Source organism: Schistosoma haematobium, chromosome ZW (assembly GCF_000699445.3).
Source record: "Schistosoma haematobium chromosome ZW, whole genome shotgun sequence".
Lineage (NCBI taxonomy): Eukaryota > Metazoa > Platyhelminthes > Trematoda > Strigeidida > Schistosomatidae > Schistosoma > Schistosoma haematobium.
In genome coordinates this window covers 54,710,348-54,735,673 of record NC_067195.1, presented here as the reverse complement: position 1 = coordinate 54,735,673, position 25,326 = coordinate 54,710,348, and the positions used below count along the sequence as shown (strand labels likewise).

Below are 25,326 nucleotides of genomic sequence, written 5' to 3'. Positions count from 1 at the left end.
ACTCAAGAAAATGAACTATTTTATTGGTAAAATTGACAAAAAATTATGCTACAAGGAATTCGTTACATAATTAAAACCCTGTAAAATTAAATAAATGTATCATAAAATGAAGCTATAAAAATAGTTGACGCAGAGTAAAATTCAGTGAAATGCACAAAATGAATCTTGGTATAGAATTGGAGAGCAATAAATATGTACAAGATTATACACAAATTTTTGTAAGTAGTGGATGTTCTGATCGGAACTTAGTTTAGATGCTATTTAATGTTAAAACTAAGCCTATTTTAATCATCAACAGTTAGATCAATTGAAATATCAGAAGATAATACGGGAACAGACTGGCCTAATATAGCGGCTGTGACTGGACCAGGAGCTTGCGGATGCAAAGATTTCTCTTTTGGCCAAGGAGTAACAGGTTTGATGTTATTTACTGAGTGGGTTTCATCGATGTTAGTTAAATTATATGAATTGAGCAGAGTTCCCTCAAACGAAATACTGTTAGTGATCGGCTTGTAACATATATTATTCATTGCTTGTATATCTTTGGAAGCTCTTTCGCTGTTATTTACAAGAATGATTTGAGAAGTGTCTGAGGTATCGGAGGAAGTAGTGGATGTTTGTATTTCGAATGTCGAGTGGTTAATTTTTTTTAACCTTCGTTTAAGCTTCCCAGCTCGTCGTCTGTCAAGGGATATTATACAATTATCTGGTTCGTCGGATACTTCATGATTTTCTTCACTATTACAATGAGACACAATATCTTTAGTAGGAGAATTAGTAATAGCATTATCCGGTAGGTAAATACACACTTTTTTAACAGATTTTTCTTTCGACTGCTTTTTACACATGTCAGTAGATCCTACTAGCTCACTCGTTTTATTATTAACGAAACTGATATTATTACTAGCCTTATTTTCTTCTAGAGGAGGACATGAACATCTTTGTGATTTAGCAAAAGCATCTCCCGAAAAGGGATTCATTGCGTGATGATCACAAGTTTTGGAATTTGTGGAGACTGGGTCGTATGAGCTTGAGGAAATGGGTAGATCAGACTTCGAACCTGAGATGGGAACACTTTCATCTAGCGAACCATTCCGATCGTGAACATCTCGTGGGGGCTGAGAAAATTTGGACTTTGAGTTCTCAATATCAGCATTCTTGGGAGAAATAGTAGGAAAAACTCTATTTTCAGTGATGATATCTTTATCACAAATGGATGGAGATGTATGTGGGGGTATTTTAGCATGTCCATTACAAGTCTTTTGTAGTGAGTTCGATAAGGTTGATGAGTTTGAAATGACTGTATTTGCAACATTTGGAGATATGATCGGATGATTTACTCCAACTGAAGACTGATCTGAATAGCCGTCCTCGATTTGATTGGTATCGCATGCTATCAAGTTCTTGAAAGTTGGTGTATATGATATTCGTAGATTGTTCTGAAATAATGGGTCATTATCTTGAGAGACTGTGAGTAAGCACTCGACAGGTGGTGAAATATCATCTGTAATCTGATAATCTTGATTAACATTAGTCTCACTATGAGCATTACAATATTGTGTATCAACTGAATAGGCATCTTTTTTTGATTCATTGTCACTCAAAATGGATGTAGGGTGATTCTGGCAAGGTTCACACAAATTTTGAACACATGATTCCACCAGTGTTGCTTCTTTAGACGATTTTTTATTGGTGTCTGTTAAATCAAACTCCAGCCTACTGTTACTGACGTCAGTAACTAAAGGATTATTTACACTAACAAAAGATGAATCATGGTAGTTAGTTTCTCTAATATCTGAGTTCAGCAAATTCGAGTTGTTTTTTAAAGTCGGCTGAGTAAGTAAATTTTTAGTAGTTGATAATTTTCCAGTAGTTCGATGACTGCGAAGATCTGATGATGCAAACGTGGATGTATTTGTCGTGCTATCAACTGGAAGAAATTGGTCAGAAGGGGTGAAAATATTTATATCAGGTGGACAGCTAGGAAAATGATAACTGACAGTTTGCGGTACAGGAGATTTAACACTTAAATCTGAAGTAACACTAACCTGCTCACTAGACAGCGTTTCACAAACAAAATTATTGCTCGGTGAAAAATGACATGCACCAGCCTTATGGCTTTTATTATTAACGATGGAAGGTAATTCTGTTTTTAGGTTAGAACTGGATATTCTAGTCGAAGTATCTTGCGAAAATGTCAGTTTTGAGTAGACAAACTCCTGTGTATCATTGCTGAGAGAACTAACGTTCTGATTGGTGTGTTCCTGTGAGTTTGTTTGGACTATATGTTGAGTAAGAATAAAACTGGGATGAACTGGTGGCCAAGACGATAACGAAATTATGCCAGGTTCTTTCAGAAATAAATGAGATGAATTATTTTTGGAACCATATGGAATACTTAAAACAGGACATGGTAACTTCAAATTTCTATATAGCCACTGACAATTCCAGCATTTAGCAAGTATCTTGAGAAGGTTTATCATTTCGTTACCAATAGATCTTAATTCTGTTTCATGCTGACGTCGAGCCCAAACCTCAATTACATCATACTGGCTTTGCAGTGACGAAAAGAAATACTTCAAGTCAATATCAGCACGTGAATTAACTTCAGTGGATAAACCTTTGTAAGCTGGAATCCAAGAATTAGTAATGGATGTATAGGTCTGCGATAGTTGATTCTTGAAAGATAACACTTTTTCCATAACTAAATGAAGATGTCTAGTTACATCAATAGTTAGATATTCTAATAGATGAAAAGATGTTTCAATAAAGAGAGAAAAGTTAAACTTTGGTATTACATTTGACAAATGAACTAATTTTTTCACATATTTGAGCGACTCGACAACCCATTGTTTGGAGTTTAGTAAAGTCAAGTTTCCGTCATTGCAAGACATAATATTCTGATTGCAAAATGGACCAAATAAGAAAGTATTTCCAGTTAAGTGACGTAAACTATGGTATATACGTTCCAATAGGTTTATTAGATTAAGAATATGAGGGTTAACCTCTTCATTAAATATGCGACCAATATTATCTCGAGCAACGGCTTCTGATTCGAAAAGACGTGCGCGACCTCGAGCAATACGTAAATAAGACAGTTGCTGAGTATCGTTACAGTGGGTTTTTGAAAGTTCATATCTTGCTCTTAGACAGGCACCAGCTGACATAAGCGATGCATAAGAATCACGTAGTCTGCACAAACAAACAGATACAGCTTGATGTAAATGTTGCATGATAATGAACAAATTAACGGATAACTGTTCATTCAACGGGACATTCAAATTATAATGCACACTTGGCTTGGTATCAGTGAAAACATGAATGCAAGTGTTATGAAAAGAATTAATAAGCAGTCCAAATCCTGCAATATGATAAACGGGCAAACCGAAATTCGTTTTCAATATAGTTGTAAGTGATTTTGGAAGACAATCAGATAACTTTGTATACAATTCCAAATCATGATGGCCACCATGTAGGTTATCAAGTGATGAACATTTCGTAGAATCGTTCTCGTTTGTTCGCATTATTGGTAACAATGAAAACGCACTTGGCATTTGTCCAGGTTTAATAGAGAAGGTTTTTGCAAAGCTTAAAATACGCTTTTTTGCATCTGGTTTAAAAATTAAATATGATAATGTATGCAGTAACATTTTTGGACAACAATCGTACCAAGTTTCATGTAATGGCAAACAACTATACGTAACAGTTAATATTTCTTTTAAAATATTATCAGAATACCAGTGTACAATAAATAGTGGAGTAGATTTTGAAATGGTGCATGAATAGTGTGGTAAAGAAATCGATCTTAACGGTGATAAACCAGTTGATGTATAAATATGAATATCACCTGAAGGTATTCTACGACAATAATGTCGACAGTGTTTTAAAACATTTCTTAAAACTAATTGATTTCTACGATTTACTAGTAATAAATATAAAATTCGTAAGACATCTCCAAGTAACAAATGAGATTTCATTTCACTTCTAAAATAGAAAATTTAAAAGTAAAAAGTTACTATTAGAAATTATCGAAATATCTACTTTTAGATAAAGGAGGCTTTCAGATTAATTTCCATAAAACTTATTAAAAAAAAACGCATGTTGTATGAAAATGTTCGCTGCTCACTTAAAGCAAGAGGGTTCGGTGTTAGCAACTTCAATTTTAAATGGTTTATAAAAACTAGATTTTTGATTCATTTTCCTTGACCAATAAAATCTATTTGATTGAAGTCATTTTATTAATGTTAACTAGATATGAACATGCGAAAATGTCGACCATGGATTTTAAACAACGGTAGAAAATTTTGGAAAGCACGCAGCTAACGAAACCGATATTATTCACAAGAAGGTTATGTATAACTGGTTGCAAGTAGTTGCCCTTTGGGGGGACTTTCAAGTGGTGTGACTAACAAGGAAATGCAAATTACTAGCATAGCACTTAGGGTAATTTTATATCCCAAATACAACCACCAACTTATTCAAGTAATTGCTGAACTCTTGCAATATTGTGATACATAGCTAGACGCTAGATAGTACCTGGTACGATATTTCTGTTTACACAGCTACTGATACAGTACTACAAGTGAGATTTAGTATTGAAGTAACTTTTTCCATGTTGTCATCTGACAGTTATTACATTAATTAATGGTTAGCATCTGAGTAAACAGGACCTTCTTCCCAAACAATGATAAATATACATGACAAAATATATAACTGATGAAATTAAGATTGGTGGCAGTGTGGTGTGTGCTACTTATACTGACATAAGTAGTATATGACGTTACTCGTGAACAGAAGGTCTGGCAGCAGAAAGACAAAGGGATCGAACAGTAAAGAATGGAAACAGAATGCGACTTGTATGAAAATGCAAGAACAATGAAGTCTGAGTCATTATGAGAGAACTGATGGACATTTTCAAATTACGTATTTACTATGTGATTGTTAGATTTTATTAACAAGTCCTGTAATTTTGAGTCAAATACATTTGATTGTCCCCACTGGTGTTCTTGTTCACTACAGCAGCACTGTTTAAATAACAGCATAAAATGCTGACATATTTATCTAAACGACTAATACCAATATATGACACAGTAATGTAATTATTATATGAAGTGAGATTTTCATTTGAAATAATAACAAATGTGATAGATCACGAAAAACAAACGGACAAAGAAATTCCTGTGAATTATCATAAACTAGAAAAGAAGAATGAGTAGAGAAAGCTCACTTTTCATATCTTGATGCATAAGTATAAACCCAATGTGGAGTCTGTGATAGTTTCGCTTCTGGATCTCTATCGAAATCAAGTGAAGAAACTAATCGAATTCCAACAGAATCTTCTGTTGACCGCAATTTCCATTTCTAGTGAATAATATAAGTAGGGAAGGAAAAAAGAAATACTGTTTAAGGAATAAGAAGAAAAGGAAAACTATTTACATATTTTGATGGACAAAAGTTTGAAGAACATTTGACCATTTTATCCACAAAGTGTGTTTATGATAAGACGAAAGAGAAATGTATGGATTTCGTCTTTACATTTAAAGATTAATACATGTACTGTCAGCGGTATTGACTTTGAGGATATTTTGAGGAAAAAAAGTAGTTGAAGGACTTACATACTGTAAGTATTAATCCCAAGGTTGGACTTTGTAGTTTCAAATACACCGAGCATTAGGTAGAAAGTTAATAATAAATACATTTTATTGTTATATCCCAGCAAGTGGAGAATTGCATTTCTAATGTTTCGTGACTTAATATGAGCCACTTCTTCGGTTATTTATTTACTCCGAGGAAGTGGCTTACATACAGTCATGAGACATCGGAAATACAATTTTTCACTCATTGGGATACAACAAAAAAACTATTTATTATTACACACTGATTAAAAAGATGAGAAACAGATAATAAAATTTACAGTATGGGGTTATGGAGATTATTGAATTTCATTGAAATCATGAACGACTGAAAACCTGGAAGTACTGGACGGTCCTTTCATCCGTGTATAACACACAGTAACAATAATTCTGCTTTTATCCACTATGTATGAGTGCATTGATTTGGCAAAAATTTTAGGCTATTATGATGTTAATTTGAAGTGTGATAATTTGCCTCATAGATATATATAGTATACACTTCATTTTTACTTAACCAGTGATAGGACATTGCATAATAGGACTGTAAATCAATTGTTCTATAACTATAAACGAGGTTCTAAACTTGTTCATAAAGTTGTATTTCAAAATACATCAAATCAACTACTTAGGCATGTTTTCTATTTGATTATCGTATAAAATTGTTTTGTAGAAATATAGTTAGCTTTCGATAAAACATAAAGATGTTGGATATATCAAATGCAAAGAAACAGATCACTTACATAGTTAGGGGTAACTTGGGTCCTGTATAATGTAGACAGTCTGGTTGTTTTCCGGAGATTCTTAGAAAACTGATGAGATCGGTGACGAAGTTGGCGACTTTTAAGAACACAAGGATTTTTGTAATGTGGTGTGGCTGTAAGAGAGAGGGAAATCATTGAGATTGGTGGTCAAGTTTTAGCCATTAGGGAGAAATAGAAAAGTTTGATGTTACATGTGGTGTAATACGCTTGTGGCTGGTAATCATTTCGAACACATTCTTACAATAACCACTAACTTTATTGAGTATGTTTATATCATTAATCCAAAGTGAAGCAGGTACTGAACGTTTACTCCTACCCAATTTATCTACAATTCATTTGAACATTACAAACATTCACTATTTATTTTGAAACATATTATTACCTTGTATTTTATGGATTTAACTGAGATTCACAAATTTCTTCGCGTGCCTTAGTTTTAGTATTCGATACTATTGGATGTTTTAATTTATTATTAAGTAGTCCTTAATGAATGAGATCAACATTATATCATACTTCACTAGTTTTACAAAGATTTTTTTGATTTATTAATCAAAATTGAAATACTTTTTTGTTTTTATAAGACTAGGGCTTCGACCAAGTCGTGTGCTATCGGTCATACCCATTTGACCATTTAAGTAACTAGAACTACGTAACAACAAGAGTATATTAAGACAGAAAGTATGAAGTAAGCAGAAGTGGTTCCTACAACATAATTTATTCACTTATACAGTGTATCAGATTGCGTCTGTCTTCACAAGCTAACCAATCACAGAATACACTGACTAGGCACCAAATTAAAATTGCAGTAATGAATAAATGAAGTAAAGGTGGCATCTATTTTGACAGTTTACAAGCGAGTTGATACATGAAACACTGAATACATCTATTAGTCACTGCTTACGGAACACTAAATAACGAGATACAGATCTCGTTATATCAATTGCCTTTCTGATAACGATTCATAACAAGAATTTGCGGTCGATTTACTTGCTATATTTTATATCTGCTGGAAAATTCTAGATTTATAAGTAATCAGGTATTATTAAATAGGTTAAATGTTAGGTCCATGTCGCCTTTGTTGAATCCGCAATCCTACTGCACGTATTCGGAAACCAGAACCATTGTAATTTCTATGCCACAAGCAAGAACACAAAAGATTGAGGCACGTAGAGATTTATTGACTAATCAAAAAGATGTCCCCAAAACAAGTCGTTCAGATGCATTCACAACATACACCCATTTACGTGCTGACTTTTAAACACAATAGTACCAGATATAAGGAGAAATACATAGTTCATTAAAATATATAAAAGTATTCGTACATAAATTAACAATATTATCCCACTTTTCAAAATACGTATGCACATATAATGAAAGTATTTTTATGCATATTGAAATACAAGAAATAATATTAACTACAGAGAGAACTATTGAGAAGATACAATTACCTACTGTTGATTGTAGACATATGTCAGCTTATTTCACAATAAGATCTATATATGAGATAATTGTAATCAACTGCCAAAGACCCTAAATGTTATCATCCGAAAACCGATTATAGTAGTATAGATGAGTCTGATTATTATCTTTCTATAAAAATTGAATACTGTAATATTTTATCCATCTTATTTGCTATATTTACTTATTATTTATTTAAAGACATAAACATTGGTATAAGGATGCACCAAATAGATATTCGCCACACAAATCATTCGATTTGTGTGAGGGCTGGATACTGCCCGTTTGCCCAAACCGAAGCAGGTGGTTTCCTTAGTGGCCACACCCGGAGCCGTCGACCTAAAGGTCTAATCCACAAGGCAGTAGAGCAACATAAGGAGATGCAATCCCATGGTAGCCGGTGACCAACGGTTGGTTCATACGCCATTTGTTCCCTCACGATACTGGAGCCCATGTGCACCACTGATTTGCAATCAGGGTTTTCCAACTCCTCTAGGTGAACCCTCCGTGTCCACCGACCCAGTTAAAACGCTGGACATTCTCTTTTCGTCCTCTCAATTTCGTAAACAACACTCCCGCCACGAGGTAGTGGTTGTATGCACGTGACCACGTGAGAGCATTTAGAGAGAGAGGGATGACTCTCCCCACTCTAGGCCGTATCAGGGCATTTGGGGGCAAAATTGTGACGCGCCGGGAGTCGAACACCGGGCCGCCTGGCTGAGAGCCAGGAATCTTAACCGCTAGACTTACTTAGGTCCTCCGTTTTTCTTCTTGAAGTTTCCCACTGCTGTTAGTACCTTTATTTCAATCGTCGAAATTTTGATGTCTTTCCGCTCTGTACTGATGATTGATGTGTGATCAAAGTTAAAATAATGCATATTTATGCCATGTAGAGGTCAAGAGACTACTAGAAATAAATTGAGTGAGATTTACATCAGAAACCTAGCATTTAAAAATGGTACTTAGAATATTAAATCGGAGCTACACTGATTGTCGGGTCTGCAGAATGGAACTGCAGTGAAAGTCGAGTTGTGAAATCCTTGGAATATAAGCGAAACTCTTTCATTTACAAGTGCACCAATATATCTTCCAAAAGCATGGATAATACTATAGCCACTTACATAGTTGGTTTCATATTAATGATAAAATATACATATAAATATTCATTACCTACATGGACCACATTTTTCCTCTTCATCCTAAAAATAAAAAGGACAAGATAAACAGTAAGGTTTAACAACTATACAACATGGTGGTTACAATGTATAAAAACCAATAAAATCGCATACATCGTTTCTCTTAGTGATACATATTTAGAATTAGACTTAATATTATTTACCTTAATTGAACTCAGCAAAGTATCAGAGGGACGGGTGATAATTAGGATCTAGTTGATAAGTGGTGTTTCGACTCTGGCACAGCATAAAATTGAGATCTTCGGGAAAGAGATCCTAATTTCACAGGTTCGTGAAATAAGAGCACAGAATAGACTGATAGAGAACAAATTTACAGTGCTTAACTGGGATTTCTAAAAGGTGCATTTACGCTTTAGAATAGATCAACATCGAAAATGTTTTAAAAACAGCTGCTATATTCGCCTGTTGATCGATAGACATTACGATGTACAGTATTTCTGGATTTCGAATAATCTCATTAGTTGTAAAGTTGAACGATAACATCCACAAAACAATTTTTCGTGACTTAGGACCGCTGAAACAGTTAAACTTCTATCTGCTGAGTGAAATACGGATTTAAATTTAGGTTAGTTAAATCATCAAGCATGGGGTAAAAAGCAGATGATTCATAAGGCAATATAAAATATTGTTTAGAGCAATAAGAAACAGTTTTTGAATAAGTCTTTGTAAATCAGTCATAAATAGTTTAACTGAGGCTAGGCAGTAGCTAATCCCCATATTCGATGCTGTTTCAGAATAAAAGCTTCTACATAGTATTAGAAAAGGAAAATAACTTGAAACCAACTGATGCTCTAGGACACTAAAACGCGATATGATAGCACGAATTTCAACGATCTTTGATTTCATAACTGATATTTGTTATGTTGTAAAAGTCTACTGTTATGTCAAAACTAATGGATAAAATACAAACATCAACTTACGGAAAGAATTTCAATTACATCTGATTCATTCGTAATTGGTGTAAGCCTTTGGCATTCCTCTGATTGTGTGATTTTATTTTTAGATTGTGAAGCGAAATCTTGTGTTGTCTTATCTGATGAGTGACTTGATTTGTTAACATTTAGATGACGTAATTGAGCTTTTGTTCGGGGCCGGTTCATATTACTAATCATTACAGTATTATTTTTAGCAAGTATTGCAGATGGATTTAGAGTAAAATGGCTAGCATCAATCTCCATGTAACCGTGATCGGAAAGGTGACGAGGTGAACTCTTATTAAACTCTGGGGGATTTGTTTGTTTGCCAGATACTGTACATAATTTTGATGGTGAACACAACTTCGACATTGCCAAGGCCAACTGAATGGGGTATCTTAGTAGTGTACATTTTTTATGAATATACTCTCGTAAAACGGGATCATCGTTATATGACTCGCTAAGACCATTAGTTGATAAACTCAGAGGAATCGAAGGATAGTGATGAGTACCGTGAGGTGTTTCTTGAATAACGGTCATACGCCTAGACGAAACAGATAGTGCATGGAAATCCCCCATTTGTGAAACAGAGGTATCACTAGAACAGCTATTCTGAGTTGAGGAAGTGCAAGACGTGGTCGGCGATTTATACTTAGAATTTATAAAATCAGCACTAGCACCAATTACATTTGATATACATACACTCTGTGAAAAACCTGGAGCAGGATTTGGTGAAATCTGAATATCATTCCTGATTGATGAAGTGGCTTTGCAAATACCTGTTCTCTGATTCAACAAGTTATCAGCATGATCACCATCATGAATCAGCATAGAACCAACAGTTTTATTGTTGGTGTTAACAGTTTGATCATTAAAGTGTATATGAGATGTCGATGTATCATTAGCCTCAGGCTTGATTAATAATGAAATATTACTGTCATTACCATAAGACGCATTTCGTGTACGCGAAATTGTATCATCTAAAAGCGATAAGTAGCAATACATATTTTATGAAAACCCTACAGACCAATAAATGGTTTAATATTGTATAAGTAATCAAAATTGTAAAGGAATATTGTGGAACCGAGGTTTAGCGTTCCTGCCATACTGATATTTAAAATCAACTACGCAGTCCTTCTTTAATGAATAACCGCAAATGATATCAGTCTGTGATGTTAAATCAGGTAACTGACTATAAAAAACAAACCTGAAAAATAAGTAGAATGAATCTTTTAAGCTTGTGTTCACCGGTTCTATCAACTATTCAGAAGTGAAACAATAGGAATCCGAACAGTTTTGTCGAATTAATATCAAATATTCTTCCCAGTATTGAGCGGTGGTGGGCAATGAAAGCAAAAGAGATGGAAAAGGCGGCGACTATAGGGAACACAAGACAGCTCTACAGACTAATAAAAGAAACTGGAATTAATAAATCAAGTGTAAGTCAGACTATTTCGGAAAAAGACGACACCCTCATCTGCTCTCAGTCCAGACGTTTAGAACGATGGGCGGAACATTTCAGAGAACAGTTCAGCTGGCGTTCAGCTACTCTACAACTACTCTCCATTCCCAGACAGTGTGAATGGAACATTGAAGTAGGTCCCCCAAATCTTGCTGAAGTTCAAAAGGCTATAGTCAATCTGAAACGAGGAAGGGCAGCTGGTCCAGATGGACTGGCTCCAGAGGTCTTTAAGGATGGTGGTCCAATTTTAGCGATTAGGTTGACTAATATTTTAAATAAGATCTGGGAGTTAGACGTTATCCCATCTAACTGGTCACAATCACTTATCGTCCCAATATATAAGAAAGGGTCAAAATCATCCTGTGACAACCACAGAGGGATTAGTTTAACTAATATCGTATCTAAAATACTAGCCTCGATAATTATCGGACACTTAACTAGGACTCGTGAACTGCAAACACGAAAGAATCAAGCTGGCTTCAGACCTGGTCGTGGCTGCATCGACCACATATTCACCATTCATCAGGTTCTAGAACACAGGCATGCTTATTGGCGTCCGGCAATGGTGGTCTTTCTTGACCTAAAAGCAGAATTTGACTCTGTAGACCGAGAGGTTGTATGGCAGTGTCTGTCATTGAAAGGCGTACCTCAGAAGTACATAAACCTTGTGAAGGCTCTTTACTCGAACACTACTAGTCGAGTCAGAGCTTATGGCGAACTTTCATCTACTTTTGCAACCTCAAGTGGTGTCCGTCAAGGCTGTCCACTTTCCCCATTTTTGTTTAACTTCATCATAGATCTACTGATGGAAATAACTTTCTCGTCGACTGAATTCTCGGGTATTGATCTCCATCCAGGAGGTCCACTTATCGACTTAGAATACGCAGATGACATAGTCCTGTTTGGTGAAGATGCTGACAAAATGCAGAGTCTTTTGGTAGCACTAAGCAACAATGCCAGAATGTTTGGAATGCGCTTCTCTCCCTCTAAATGCAAGTTGTTGCTTCAGGACTGGTCTGCGTCAACACCTGAACTAAGGATAGGGAGTGAAGTAGTCGAACGCGTTGGCAACTTCACTTATCTTGGAAGTCTGATCAGCCCTAATGGGTTGGTATCGGACGAAATCTCAGCACGGATTCGAAAAGCTCGATTGGCTTTTGCCAACTTGCGTCACCTTTGGCGAAGGCGAGATATCCGTCTATCAATAAAAGGACGGGTATACTGCGCGGCAGTCCGTTCTGTTTTACTTTACGGCAGCGAAACATGGCCATTAAGAGTAGAAGACACTCGTAAGCTATTAGTATTTGACCACAGATGCCTTAGAAATATTGCTGGCATCTGCTGGGATCACCGGGTAAGTAATAGTGAGGTTAGACGCAGGGTATTAGGGAATGATGGTAAATCAGTTGATGAGGTTGTGAATCTTCATCGACTGAGATGGTTGGGCTACGTACTGCGTATGCCTGAACACCGATTACCACGACGTGCAATGCTGACCGGTGTTCGGGATGGTTGGAAGAAAGTTAGGGGCGGCCAAACCAAAACGTGGCATCAGTGCTTGAAGACACTAACTTCTAGTCTGAGCCATGTTGGTAGATGCAGACTACTTGGTCGGGGTCCGCGTGACTATCGTAACCAATGGTTGGAGACTCTTGTTGACATGGCTCAGAATCGTTCACAATGGCGTCGGTGTATACACTCCCTGTCTTCCCTTAAACTAAGAGATTAAAATCACTTCATATCTTTCTTTCTACGAACCAATTCTTTCTTCTTGTACTATATCTCTATATGCAATCTTTCTCTTATATATTACCACCTTTGACCTAACCACTGCTGTGAATCCGGTGTTCATCTTGTTGTGCTGATGCGGTATGGCAACCTGGACCGATGCACATATGTGCCTGGTCCTACGTTGTAGCTGACTGACTGACTGACCCAGTAGTGAAATGTTTTTACTTAAGTCTAAGATGAACCATGTGGATGTGGGCCTCAGAGAAAGAAAATCATTCAACACAACAAATAAGCAATTATGACTTTTCGAGAAATTAACTTGGAGACTGATACAAATTAGTGTTAGCCCGAGTAGCCGTAGCGGTACATAAGATGAGACTAATATAATGAACAAAGAATTAGGAATAATGGTAGTATCAACGATACCGTGAATGATGGAACATTTAGAACTTGATTCGAAAAGAATGAATAGGGAGAAGTGTATGAAGAAATACTAGAACTGGAGATTTAAAAGGGAATTAAAAAATAGATTTATTTGCGCCCCTGCAACTGATTTTGACATGTCACTCGACATCCCCCTACCAAATACTGACAGTGGTCATCAAACGGACTTCTATGAGGCATACATATAGACTCCAACTTTCACAATTTAACACACAGTGAAGAAATTAACAGAAGGATGAAGTTACTAAAATTAACAACAGATGTCAAAAATAAATGAATTGAGATTCATTTTGAATGAATATATGTGCTTATGGAAGGATGCTATGCCATCTTTCAGTTTCATTATATTCTAGCCCGTTCTAGTGCATCGGAGTCAAATTACTGTACATGTGTACTACACGCCCTAACCACTCCTATTGATGGTTAGACTAAGCATTTACATGTTATATGTGTTTAAATAAGATGCTTTACAAAGCAAAGTGCTGAGTAGCTATACTAGCTTAATGATAGGCAAACGCACAACTCATCTGATACACTGGTAGAGCAACCTGGCAAAAGTTCAACACTTGCATGCACCCTGTTAATATGAGTGCACTATTACTAAATATTGGGCATCTACTTATTTGTGATAAGATTGAGTAACGGTGTTGAAACCTATACAGTGGATTGTAACAACAATATTTTTAACTCAAAAAAAATTGCTAGGCGAGTTGACTGTGTATGTGGGGACGTTATGCATACATGGATAAATAGTGGGCATCAAATCAAATTTATAGACATTGAAAAAACCTGGAATTTCATCTGGTATTAAGCAAAAAAACTAATTAGTTAGGACTATCGTCAGTATGATATATAATTAAATAAGTCTGGATAAGATTGAATACTCGAGGTACAGATGATCTTAAATGAGAAGTCGGATACGACTATTAGATGTTTATTGGCTGTGTCAACTGGGATATGCTACGAAATCTGTTGTCTAAGCAAGCTTTGTTATCATTCTGACTATTCTAGCTCCAAACACTATTCAACTATGTTGAAACTTAAAAGCATCCATCTGTTAGCTTCTGTACAGAAATGGTAATAGACTTGTAAAATATACTACCAACGTTAATCACCCTCATGAATTCAAAGACGTTAATACCTTGTTTTGAACAGATTTCATGGCAACAACCATACCAAAGTAGATTTTCCCAGTAAATTTATTAGGATTACCAATGGGTAGGAATTTATTAAGCAACGAAGTTAATGGTGATGATCATCCGTCTCATTTTATCGGGGAGTGTGACGACTATACACCATTTAACTCGAAGAATCAACATCATTATAGTTAATAAGTTTCTGAATGTGGTAATGTCGCTCTATAGAATGTTATTAAATATTCTGTTATGAACCGGGGTTAATGGATTCAAGATCATTTAAAAGAAATGTTGCATGCAATCAGGTATGTCATTCTTTTACAGAAGCTAACAGATGGATGCTTTTAAGTTTCAAAATAATTATGAAGATTGCTTAGACAGCAGATATCACAGCATATCACACACGTGCAGTCATACAACAACAGTCTTCGTGCTGCAGAGTTATAAAATTCATCTACATGAATCACATAGATTTATCGGATACTGTCTTTCGGAAATTGTTAACTAGGAAAAAGATTTTCACGTACATGTAGTAAATATGATAGTGAATACAAGGTAAAAAGTTCACAAGTAAATTTTTGTGGGAAAAATATTAAACTCCATATACTACATACAGGTGTTCGGTGAGCTACTCAGGTTTTTATACTGCATAGCATAGCTAAGCTGCAGCTCGTTTTAGTTAATTAATAAACTTATCTTCGGTAAGATTATATACGCTGAAGAACTTCAACAACCAATCAGACTTCAAACAAAACTCATGAATTAGGAAGGATAAAAGTCGACTTTACCATAGAGTCCGTCATACGATCAACATAGAGATGAGGAAAGTTGAGTTAGCCCAATGTTTCGAACGATATTAGCACAACGAAATTAATCTAACAAGATGTATAATATATCGATCGAAATAATTTTAATAGCAATGATAAGAAAGAACTAACAGTGGGAACAGTTCCAGAAAACAATAAAAAGGTATGTATGAAGGCGACCGAGGACGAAGATCTAGAGAGACAAAGCAGTGAATGCATACGAACCACGTCATAACTGATAACCTTTACAAACCAAATATTTATGATAAATCATTCAACAATTTGTACGGCAATAGGTGAACGTCGATAAGCTGTAGCTAGCCTCAGTGAAAACTTGGAGTGTAGCTAATTATAAGAATATTGGTTAAACACTTCTTTTTGGGAACAACATTTTTGTATGCATAGGAAAGTTTAGTATTCTTATTCGATAGTTAGAAACGCGGTTCTACATTTGTGCGTAACATACCTGGAAGAAGCTAAGTATTCAAGCCTATATATGTCAATCACTTATTAGAATTACGCTACATCTGCACATTTACACATGAAGAGCAACTAGGGCTGTAGGGATATACCTAATTCTATCAGGAAACGATATTTTCCCCATTCGAAATGCAGAATCCCTAATTTTTATGAACAGATATAAGTCTACTAAGAAACACAACGATTAATGTGATAAGGTCGTGCCAAATATTACACGATAAGAGTGCTGTACAGATGTCTAGATAGAATAGCTTTATGGAAGTTTGCAAAACTTTTTCAGGAGCAGTTAAGATAAAGCGTTTCGGAAGATAATGTCATGTACTCGTTTGTTGATACAAAGTATCAGGTTGGTATTTTCAGATCTGAGAAATCAAGGTATCCACACTAAAACAACACAATAATTGAAGTGTGCACCACAAATGTGCTTTAATGCTAACGTAAGCGAAAAATAAACAAAATGTGCGCCACCTTTTAGGTAATGTGATAAGCATAACAGCAATCTATCAAATATCGTGTACACTTAAGACAATGAAAACGAAATGCGATGGTGGCTCTGCTAGCGCCTTCACAAAACCAAAAATGTGTGATGAGCGACTATATAGTAAAAGTATCAACAACAAACCTTTCTCAGATTTGACTAATGTTCGCAATGTATCGAAAAGATTGCGTGGGCGACCTGGTTCGGATGATGACATTTTCAAATTGAATGTGAGGCAATAATATGCCAACCAAAAATCAAGTATGGTAGCCTCCTCATGCCATAGCTATTAGTAAATAATGTTATTGTCCTGTAGGGTTTTTCCCTAAAAGTTGTTTAGTCTAGTTAGACATCATGATTTATTTGGCGGGTGTGGCGAATTGTGCGTTGTTTTACACAGTCTTTAGAATATCTCAGCTGTACTTATGTTTGTTGTGGGAATAATCAACTCGCTAACTGTCCCTTTCATAACTTGTACGCACAAGCCGATAAGATCCCTGAATTTGTGTAGCTTATCACACGTTATAGATCTAAATATTTTTGACCATGTGTTGTAGGTGTTATTGCCTTAATTAAGTTACTCATATTGTTCCATTCTGTAAATTGCACTTAGAATTGCTTTGCTGCTTAAGATATACTCGTCAATTTTATCCCAGTCATCTAAAATCAAATCTAACGTATCAAAAAGTACCTTATTATTAACCAGATGACATCAAATATGTTTCTTAGTATTCAGTGTTATCTCGATTCTGATTTGTTTTCATGAACCGATTTGAATGTTAGCGTAGAATTATTCCTATACTCTTATATATGAGAAATGTTGCTCGATATATTTTTCACTTAGAAAGAAATAGTCAAATAGGGAGTGGACGTACTCAACCTCCTATTATTTATATATCTTAATGTCATTTTTATATATGGCAGTATCATATAGGGCTTAAATTGAAATGATAACTATTATTATTGCGCTGTGTTTTTAATGAGAACTATAATATTTATCATAAGTGAAGTGCAAAATTTACAACAGCTTAATCGTTTGTATACTAGTTTCTCGTGAATCATCCCGTCTTCTTAAAAACTTTCATGTTTTTAATGATTCAGAACTCCTAAAAACCAATAAGTTTAGCATAGTTACATTCACAGCAACCTATACTCAAATAAATTGCTAGACACTGTTCAATCAATACTGTTGGATGACAAAATTTATTAAGGACAGTTTCTTGTTTATTGTGGATTTCTATAATGCCGAAAATCCACATTAATGGTTAAATTTCTAGTGCGTCTTTATTTTCAATGGCCCTCTATCTATATGGATCTTATGAAGTGCGTGATAGCAGCATACCTTAGGGCATAAACCATGCGTTACTAAATTTTCTCATCATTCCTGTCATATTTGAACGATATCTTTGTTAGATATCCTATTGCGCAAACATTTTGAATATCTGGCTTGCGCATCGTCAACAGATAAACAACCACTGATATTTAATCATAGACCATGCAACCAAACGTTTTTGTATACAGTCAGTGCTGCTAGTTGGTGCATGATCCACACAATGTGGACGTTTCTCTACACTAGCCCATATCACACTAAATTACATGTGGATCGCAAATGCGAGCAGCGTCTCATTAATTTCTTCGTTCTGACAACCAATGTAGAGCAAAGTCACTCGCTTAATAACTTGCAAGTTCTTGATATTTGTCTGTACGCGTCAACGTCTAGCAGATGACAGGAAAATTAAAAATCTGTATGTCTAATATGACAAAAATAAACTTAGAGGACTTCTAGTTTTGGCTTCGTGTTAATAATGCCCAATTTATAGAAAACGTCTATTATTAATATGAAGGCAATGAATCACATTTCTATTTGTTTAATGAGAAACACTAAAATGGAATTCTTATATATCTATGCACAAAGAGTTAACACTTGTTTATACGTTCATTATTATATATCTTGAGTTATCCTTTGATGGCGTAACTGAGAGTTCGGCACTAAACTACATTCACTTTAAATTCAATTGATAAAAACAACGAAGTGTTCAAAGCACTTCGTCAATTGTTCTTGGAGGGCTTTAAATCAATATTATGAAGTGAAGGTAACAATTGTCTGGATATCCGTCTAGTACATTTGTTTAGGCAGTACGGTATTCGTCCCATAAACTTAAATCTCCTTGCAGATTATTAATGTGAAGAAAGTAAACTAGTCACAGAATATCATGGGACAAAGCAGTATGTCTGAAGTCGTCAGTCTCATTTGTGTAACAAACCGCTGTTAAAAAGTAGCAGTAGCAATTCTTTGTAGTAGCTTTGGATTTCGATATTACCAAAAAAGTAGCATTTACGTTGTCCTTCCTATGTGGATTCTTAGTGAACAGTTCTTTACACTATGTTACCTTCATCTATCAGACAAACTGACATATATTTCTTTTACATCTCAATGAGGAGTCATTAGTTGTTTTACTGGGGTATTATTATACATTTTCGAAGTGTAAATAAGAAAAACCCTACTTAGAAATCGTTGTCTCGTTGTGTTCTGTCAGAAATACAACCGTCAGTTTCGTTTACTCTACAGTACATAGTTATTATTTTCCTAATTATGAACACAAAACAATGACCAGGTCTTTGTCCTCAATGCTTCATCCTGTTTTCTTATGGGTAATCTGTAACCTGTCTTATGAGATTGAAGTTTGTTGCTCGAAAATACTAGTCATGTTATTTTCAGTAAGATCTCATATTTAATTCCGCACAGGATTTAGTTGCGCTTGAATTCTAAAACCATACTCTGTGATATACATTTTGTAAGGCAAAGACTAGAGACCATAATTTCGCGTCTAATATTCTACTTTTAATGATGGAAAGCATAGTATGATCAATATATTCGATATGCTTCTGCTATTTCGCATTTTTGGTGGTAGTGATATTTGTTCATTGCGATCAGAAATTGCTCAGAATTCTGGTCCTTGAAAACTGTATTCACAATTAATTTGCTTGTTTGTTTACAAACCATTTATCATCATCGAAAGAAACATCCACATATATTTGATTGTCTTCACAAAGATATTTTTCCGTTTAACGTAAAATTATATTCAGGCTTAGCGCATATCGGTTCGAACTTCACCACTTCGATAATAAGTGATTTCCAAATCAGTCAATATATTTTATCTTCAAAATAAAATTTGTAGTTTATTACATCGATAAAACTAAATTGAGTGGAAGCATAGAATTAAACAGTTGTGTGTTTCGTCTAACCCCTAAGACTGTTGACAACATACACATACGAATGTTAGTTAAATAGTAACTAAAGTACATGTACGTTTAGGTTTTTTTAGCTGATGGTTTTTTACTGCCGTCTTATCTGTATTAAATTAGTACTGTTAATTGACTTAAATAACTTTGCGATTACGTTACCTCCAGTGAGACGGTAAATGAGTCACGATACAAAGTGTTATTAAGTACGATTTATTTCAAACAGGCTTGTTCCCCAGACAGAACAAACGATATTGAAATGAATAAGTACTTGTAAGAACCAAATGAAAGTCGAAAGTGTATATATGAATTATCACACATATGTATGAAAAAAAACCTGAACCAAAAATGCAGGATCTAGCTTGAATGATAGGTCATCAGGTAAATGTGAAGACACTCACAAACACATACGCGTACATAGATAAGAATTCGTAATAATTTGTGTATACAAAATAATCAATGAAGTCATGCATTACTCATCTCATTATTTTTTCTTGACATTACTGAGAAATATAGGTTTTCAGAGCAACGGGAAAGAGTGAAATAGTTATTATGCAAAGTGATCAATGAGCTCAACTGGAGTTGGATACTTTTCCGTGACTTGATATTACGGTTCTTACTTCGATGCTAAGAGCCATTCGTCAGATGCTTTAAAGTGACTTCGGTACGTGAATTTAGATTTTATTACATAGGTTACATGCTACAGAGATAAATCAATCTAAACAATCCTAGATACAATACCTTTTAGATAAATCTTCGGAGGACTGTATGTAGGCTTAGATATTTCCAGTGAAAATTATAACAACGCATGTGAACGAATGACAACGTTTCCGGTGAGATCATAATCGGGTTTAACTCTAATATACGTATTTATATGAAAATATTAAGCCAGCCCAGACAATTCTTGAGTCAATGATCATAATGAAATAATTTGCATAACTACTTTTGATAAGTAAAATATACAAGTCGATAGTTCGATTTGTCCATATAGGGCTTACTACCAATCAACTTAGCTAACGAATATGTGGACATCTCCCAGAATGGTTTGGAAAGAGCCACAGCTTTATCTTGTCACACCTTGTTGACAGTGATCAAGTGATAGTAAAGACCCAATCGCTCCGTGCGATCTATAGTACACCATCACTCCCCATTGGGGTAAGATCCCGTTTCCTACATGTAGCAGACGCTATTAGGAAACTGGCTAATTACCTCTATTTGTTCATTCTCTTTCGTTCACATTATTCACTACGTCTTTATTTACACACCTAACATTACATGGTCTGAGTGGTGTTTCGTGATCATTAGTTTATTTATCTAAATTTGTCCTATGTGTCTTAAAATATTGGCTAGAATTTTTACTATTCTTATCCCTACTGGTACAGCCGTTTTCTTACTACCAATTTATACTTATTACCTATTATGCCTAGTTATGCAATATACTTCATTGTGATCGTTGACCCGAGAATTACCTTGACTAGTTTAGCATTTTCATATAAATATCCATGTATATTAGAGTGAAGCCAGATAATGATCCAACTGAGAACAATATTATAAGTATCATTACCAAGGTTCGACTTGATAATTTCGAATACATTGAGCATTGGGTAGATTGTTATAAATAAATAGTATATTTGTAATATCCCAATGAGTAGAAAAATTAGATTTTCTGTCGTTTCGTGACTTAATGCAAGTCACTTCTTCTGAGAATAAATAACCAAATTAAAATTAATATTACAAATATACTATTTATTTATGAGGACAATATTATCCGACTATATGTGTGTCGAATGTTATCCAACTTCATGATTAACGATTATTCGAAGAAATCTTAGTAGCTGTATAAAATATTAGGTTGTATATATTATAGTAATTCAAATGAACCAGTTTAATGAAGTATTTGATAAAGTTAAATAAAAAGGGATAGTTCCTAATCAATGACCGTTGTGGCAAGAATAATTTCAAGTTGAAACAACAAAGCAGATTTCAGTACGAATAGATGGAACGTGAACGTTCTGATTGACTAAAAACACGAAGGAATAAACATGATGATTTCATAGGAAGATTATGTAATATGAATAATAACAATAAATGATTGTCCAAATAGAAAGCATTGTAAAATTAATAATTTAGCAACGGATTGAAGTAAGATGATCAAAATATCTTGGTTAAAATAGTTAAACACCAGAAACAATTACGGATAAAATCATGAGGATATGGGACGTAAGTAAGGAGAGAGTATGACGTTTTTAAATACGAAATGAAATAATCATAATAATAGTTTGAGGCCAAGGTAACGATAATGACAAGACGTACACTTCTTTTGATGGCAATTTTACAAGAGATCTGTAAGAGTTACTAACTGCAGTTCTTAATTCACTGGCTTTCCGTTGGTTTATCGCTGGATGGTAGCTGGCTGACTGATCGCTTGGTACTGCCGCGGCATTGAAATGAATGTTCATATCAGGACTCTTCAAAGTATTGTATACGAGACAACTTTCAAATCAATTTGGTTTTCTTGTTGTCACTACCAAAGTTTACTGGTAGGAATCAACCGTTACCTCGACATACTGTGGTTTATACGAATATGTGCGACGGATTCGAAATCGGATGAAGAACTCCTGGTAGGAACGCTGCGTGCTCAGAAGTAAATTGCCAACTAAAGTTGTTACCCAGCCAAATCTTTATTATGTACACCGAAAACTGACTCTAGCATACAATAGCAGCATAGTCGTAAGAAATACTACTTTCAAACTAACTGTATCACGTTTAAATTGTATAGATAAGTATTGGCTCATGAAGGACAAAACAATACACTTGGAAATAAACCATATTTCGTGGTAGCATTTACTTTTAGGAAAAATTCAAAATAGGACTTCTGGTCTTGATAAAGGCAGTCTGAGTAGGAGACCGTAGAGCAAAACAATCCAGTCAACAAACATATATGAGATATGAAATGGCCAAAGCAAAAAAGTACAGGTAACAGCAGCAACAATAAGACAGAATACCAATTAGACTGAACCCTTTAAAAATCAAATGGAAATGGTTGTTCTCACGTAACCCACTGAAGCTAACAGGACATGCGCCGTTATATGGAGGAACAAATTATCTTAAATTTAGGATAGTTACCTCCCAGTGATACCTGCCTATCATCTAACGTTGCTTTATCTACCGAGAATTCCACGTAAGTGCTAGTAAGATCTGATGACAACTGCCTCAATTTAGTACTATTTATTTTCAAATGGTTGTGGAGAGTGTTTTATTAACGACTCACCATTAAAAGTTGACTATACTAGAACTTAAAAGTACCCCTTTGGTTCTTCCCAGTTTATCTCAGACTGTCATTCAATACATTGATTTTATCTGGATTGAAAACGTGAAATTCTTGATCGAAATGAGTTCAATTCAGCAGTATGTACAGGGAGTACTTTGCAAACGTACTTACTCTTAATAGTCTAGCATAAGTAATGAGAATGTAAATATCTATCATGAATGTGTACAACTATCAAGAAAATAAGACTGAACATTATTAAACCATATGCACATACCCAAAAATCAACAAAGAAAGGTCTCGATAATACGGATTTGGAACGATACCTAATACATCACTTGAGGTTCTGCCATTAGTCAGAGAAAGCATGCCGTCACAGGTGTTGCACCAAAGATGCCTCAAGTGTGAAAATGTGGTACTGATTTAACTTACAATAATTTATAACATATCATACAATGTTAGCCACAGCTAATTTGATGTATACGGTGGGAGAGACGTTCCATTCATAGCATTTAACTAACTGTTGGAACCAGCGAAAGGAGATAATGGTCGGGTGTCTGCACATTCCTTATTTCGTAAAAAGATAAATGCTTTTTGAACTTTAACATTATTATTGAAAGTTCTGGATATCCTCGTTCCCTTTATTGGCTTGAGATAATGTGCCGGGACAATTCATCATGACACTCAAGTTTATGAGGAGTACATGTGCTCAAGAAAATCATACGATCACAAAAATACACCATACAGTAGAGCACAACACCGACGGTGTTGATTGAAACGATCAAAATTACGATAGAGCCCCATACATTACTGCTCAAAGTCAAGAACTTGTATGATTTTACCAATCAGATAAAAATTGCCAATATTTGGCCAGCAAAATGTTTGAAATTGACGAAAATGTAAACTATGCAACAAACGTGAATGAATGAAAAGAAATATCTGCTCCTGATGCAGCCTGAGTAACAGAGTAATTGATGTTATTCTCTGCATATTTGAATGTGCTTATGAGGCTTACCATTTCTTTACTTCAAACCCTGAATCTTAGCGGCAAGGTTTTTAGGTTAGAAAAAAGAGGGACGATAAAGCACCATAGTTCGTGATAAGCATCCCACGAAATAACAACCCCAACATACAACTCTATTCAAACTTTTAATGTGTAAATTTAACCTTATTCCATAATGAATAATATAGTATGAGAAGTGTGATTAACCATAGAAAACAACTACCCTACTGTAATTTTACTGCTTTCTACTATCGATTCTCACAACAATTCAGTATCTTACCGACAGCATTACTAGTCTACTAAAGATGTCGGTACAATACACATATCCCACCTATGTAAGACCACACTTAGAGTACTGTATCCAAGCAGTTAGCCCGTGTCTGGTAAAGGATACTAACACCCTTGAGCGTGTCCAGCGTTTGGGAACGAAATTAGTGAAGGGTCTTTCTAGACTCCCTTACGATAAGCGTACGTACGTACGTACACCAGTCTAGTTGTCGCACCACATTAGCACCGAGATGCAGTTGTCAATTCAAATCCCGTAGTGGTAGAGGTAAGGGTAAGAGTATAAGCAGTGATCGGGAAGATTAAGTTTTGAAGATGTTATTTAAAGAGTATGATCCAGTGAAATGAATTTGGGAAAAGAAAAAGAGACAAGGAGGAATCAGGAGATTAGAATTTTGGAGAACACAAAGAATGTATGCACCTGCGCCATTGCAAACGATTTTGAGCCATTTTTTCGATACTATCGAGAATGCGTACACAATTGCTGTGATCACTCCTCCAATGTGATTATGACGCAACACGTAAATGCATGATTAAAAAACTGCTCCTGTACCTAAAAGTTAAACATTCTCAGAGTTAATTATGAATAAGTCTGTTATTCACCCTACTTAACAGCCACTTATCAACATCATAACGCACCAACCAATTGACGCGCTGTGATTTCAGTCTTCAGTAATAAGGATAGTAGATTGGTGAACCTGTATTAATCCTGACACATTGCTTTCCAGTGAAGGTCCAGCTTCTTCTTGAAAGTGTTCACTGATGGGGCTGATACCACTTATTCGGTTAAGGCGTTCCAATGATTGACTACTCGATGAGAAAAACGGGACCTCACTTTACGTTTATTAGATCGTGGTTTATGAACCTTCTTGCTATGAACTCGGAGATTATTAGTGTTGGAGGGAGCAAAAAGATAGGACATATTAACACCCAAATCATAATTAAAGATACGAAATGCCAGTATAAGGTCACCTCGTGTCCTGCGATACGACAGGGGGAAAAGATTTAGGCGTTTTAAACGCTTATCG

General features: G+C 35.3%; 1 protein-coding gene across 1 annotated transcript; it reads right to left on the bottom strand.

Annotated features, from left to right (window-relative positions):
- Window positions 1-2: 2 nt before the first annotated feature.
- MS3_00003916 (uncharacterized protein) lies at window positions 3-25,069 on the bottom strand. The gene is made up of 7 exons (XM_012943727.2): window positions 24,907-25,069; window positions 16,644-24,867; window positions 9,969-10,942; window positions 9,027-9,051; window positions 6,374-6,507; window positions 5,228-5,361; window positions 3-3,984 (listed from the first exon to the last, which is right to left on the bottom strand). The coding sequence occupies exons 2-7, from the start codon at window positions 16,714-16,716 to the stop codon at window positions 285-287; spliced, it is 5,040 nt and encodes a 1,679-aa protein (XP_012799181.2). The 5' UTR covers window positions 16,717-24,867; window positions 24,907-25,069; the 3' UTR covers window positions 3-284.
- Window positions 25,070-25,326: the final 257 nt, after the last annotated feature.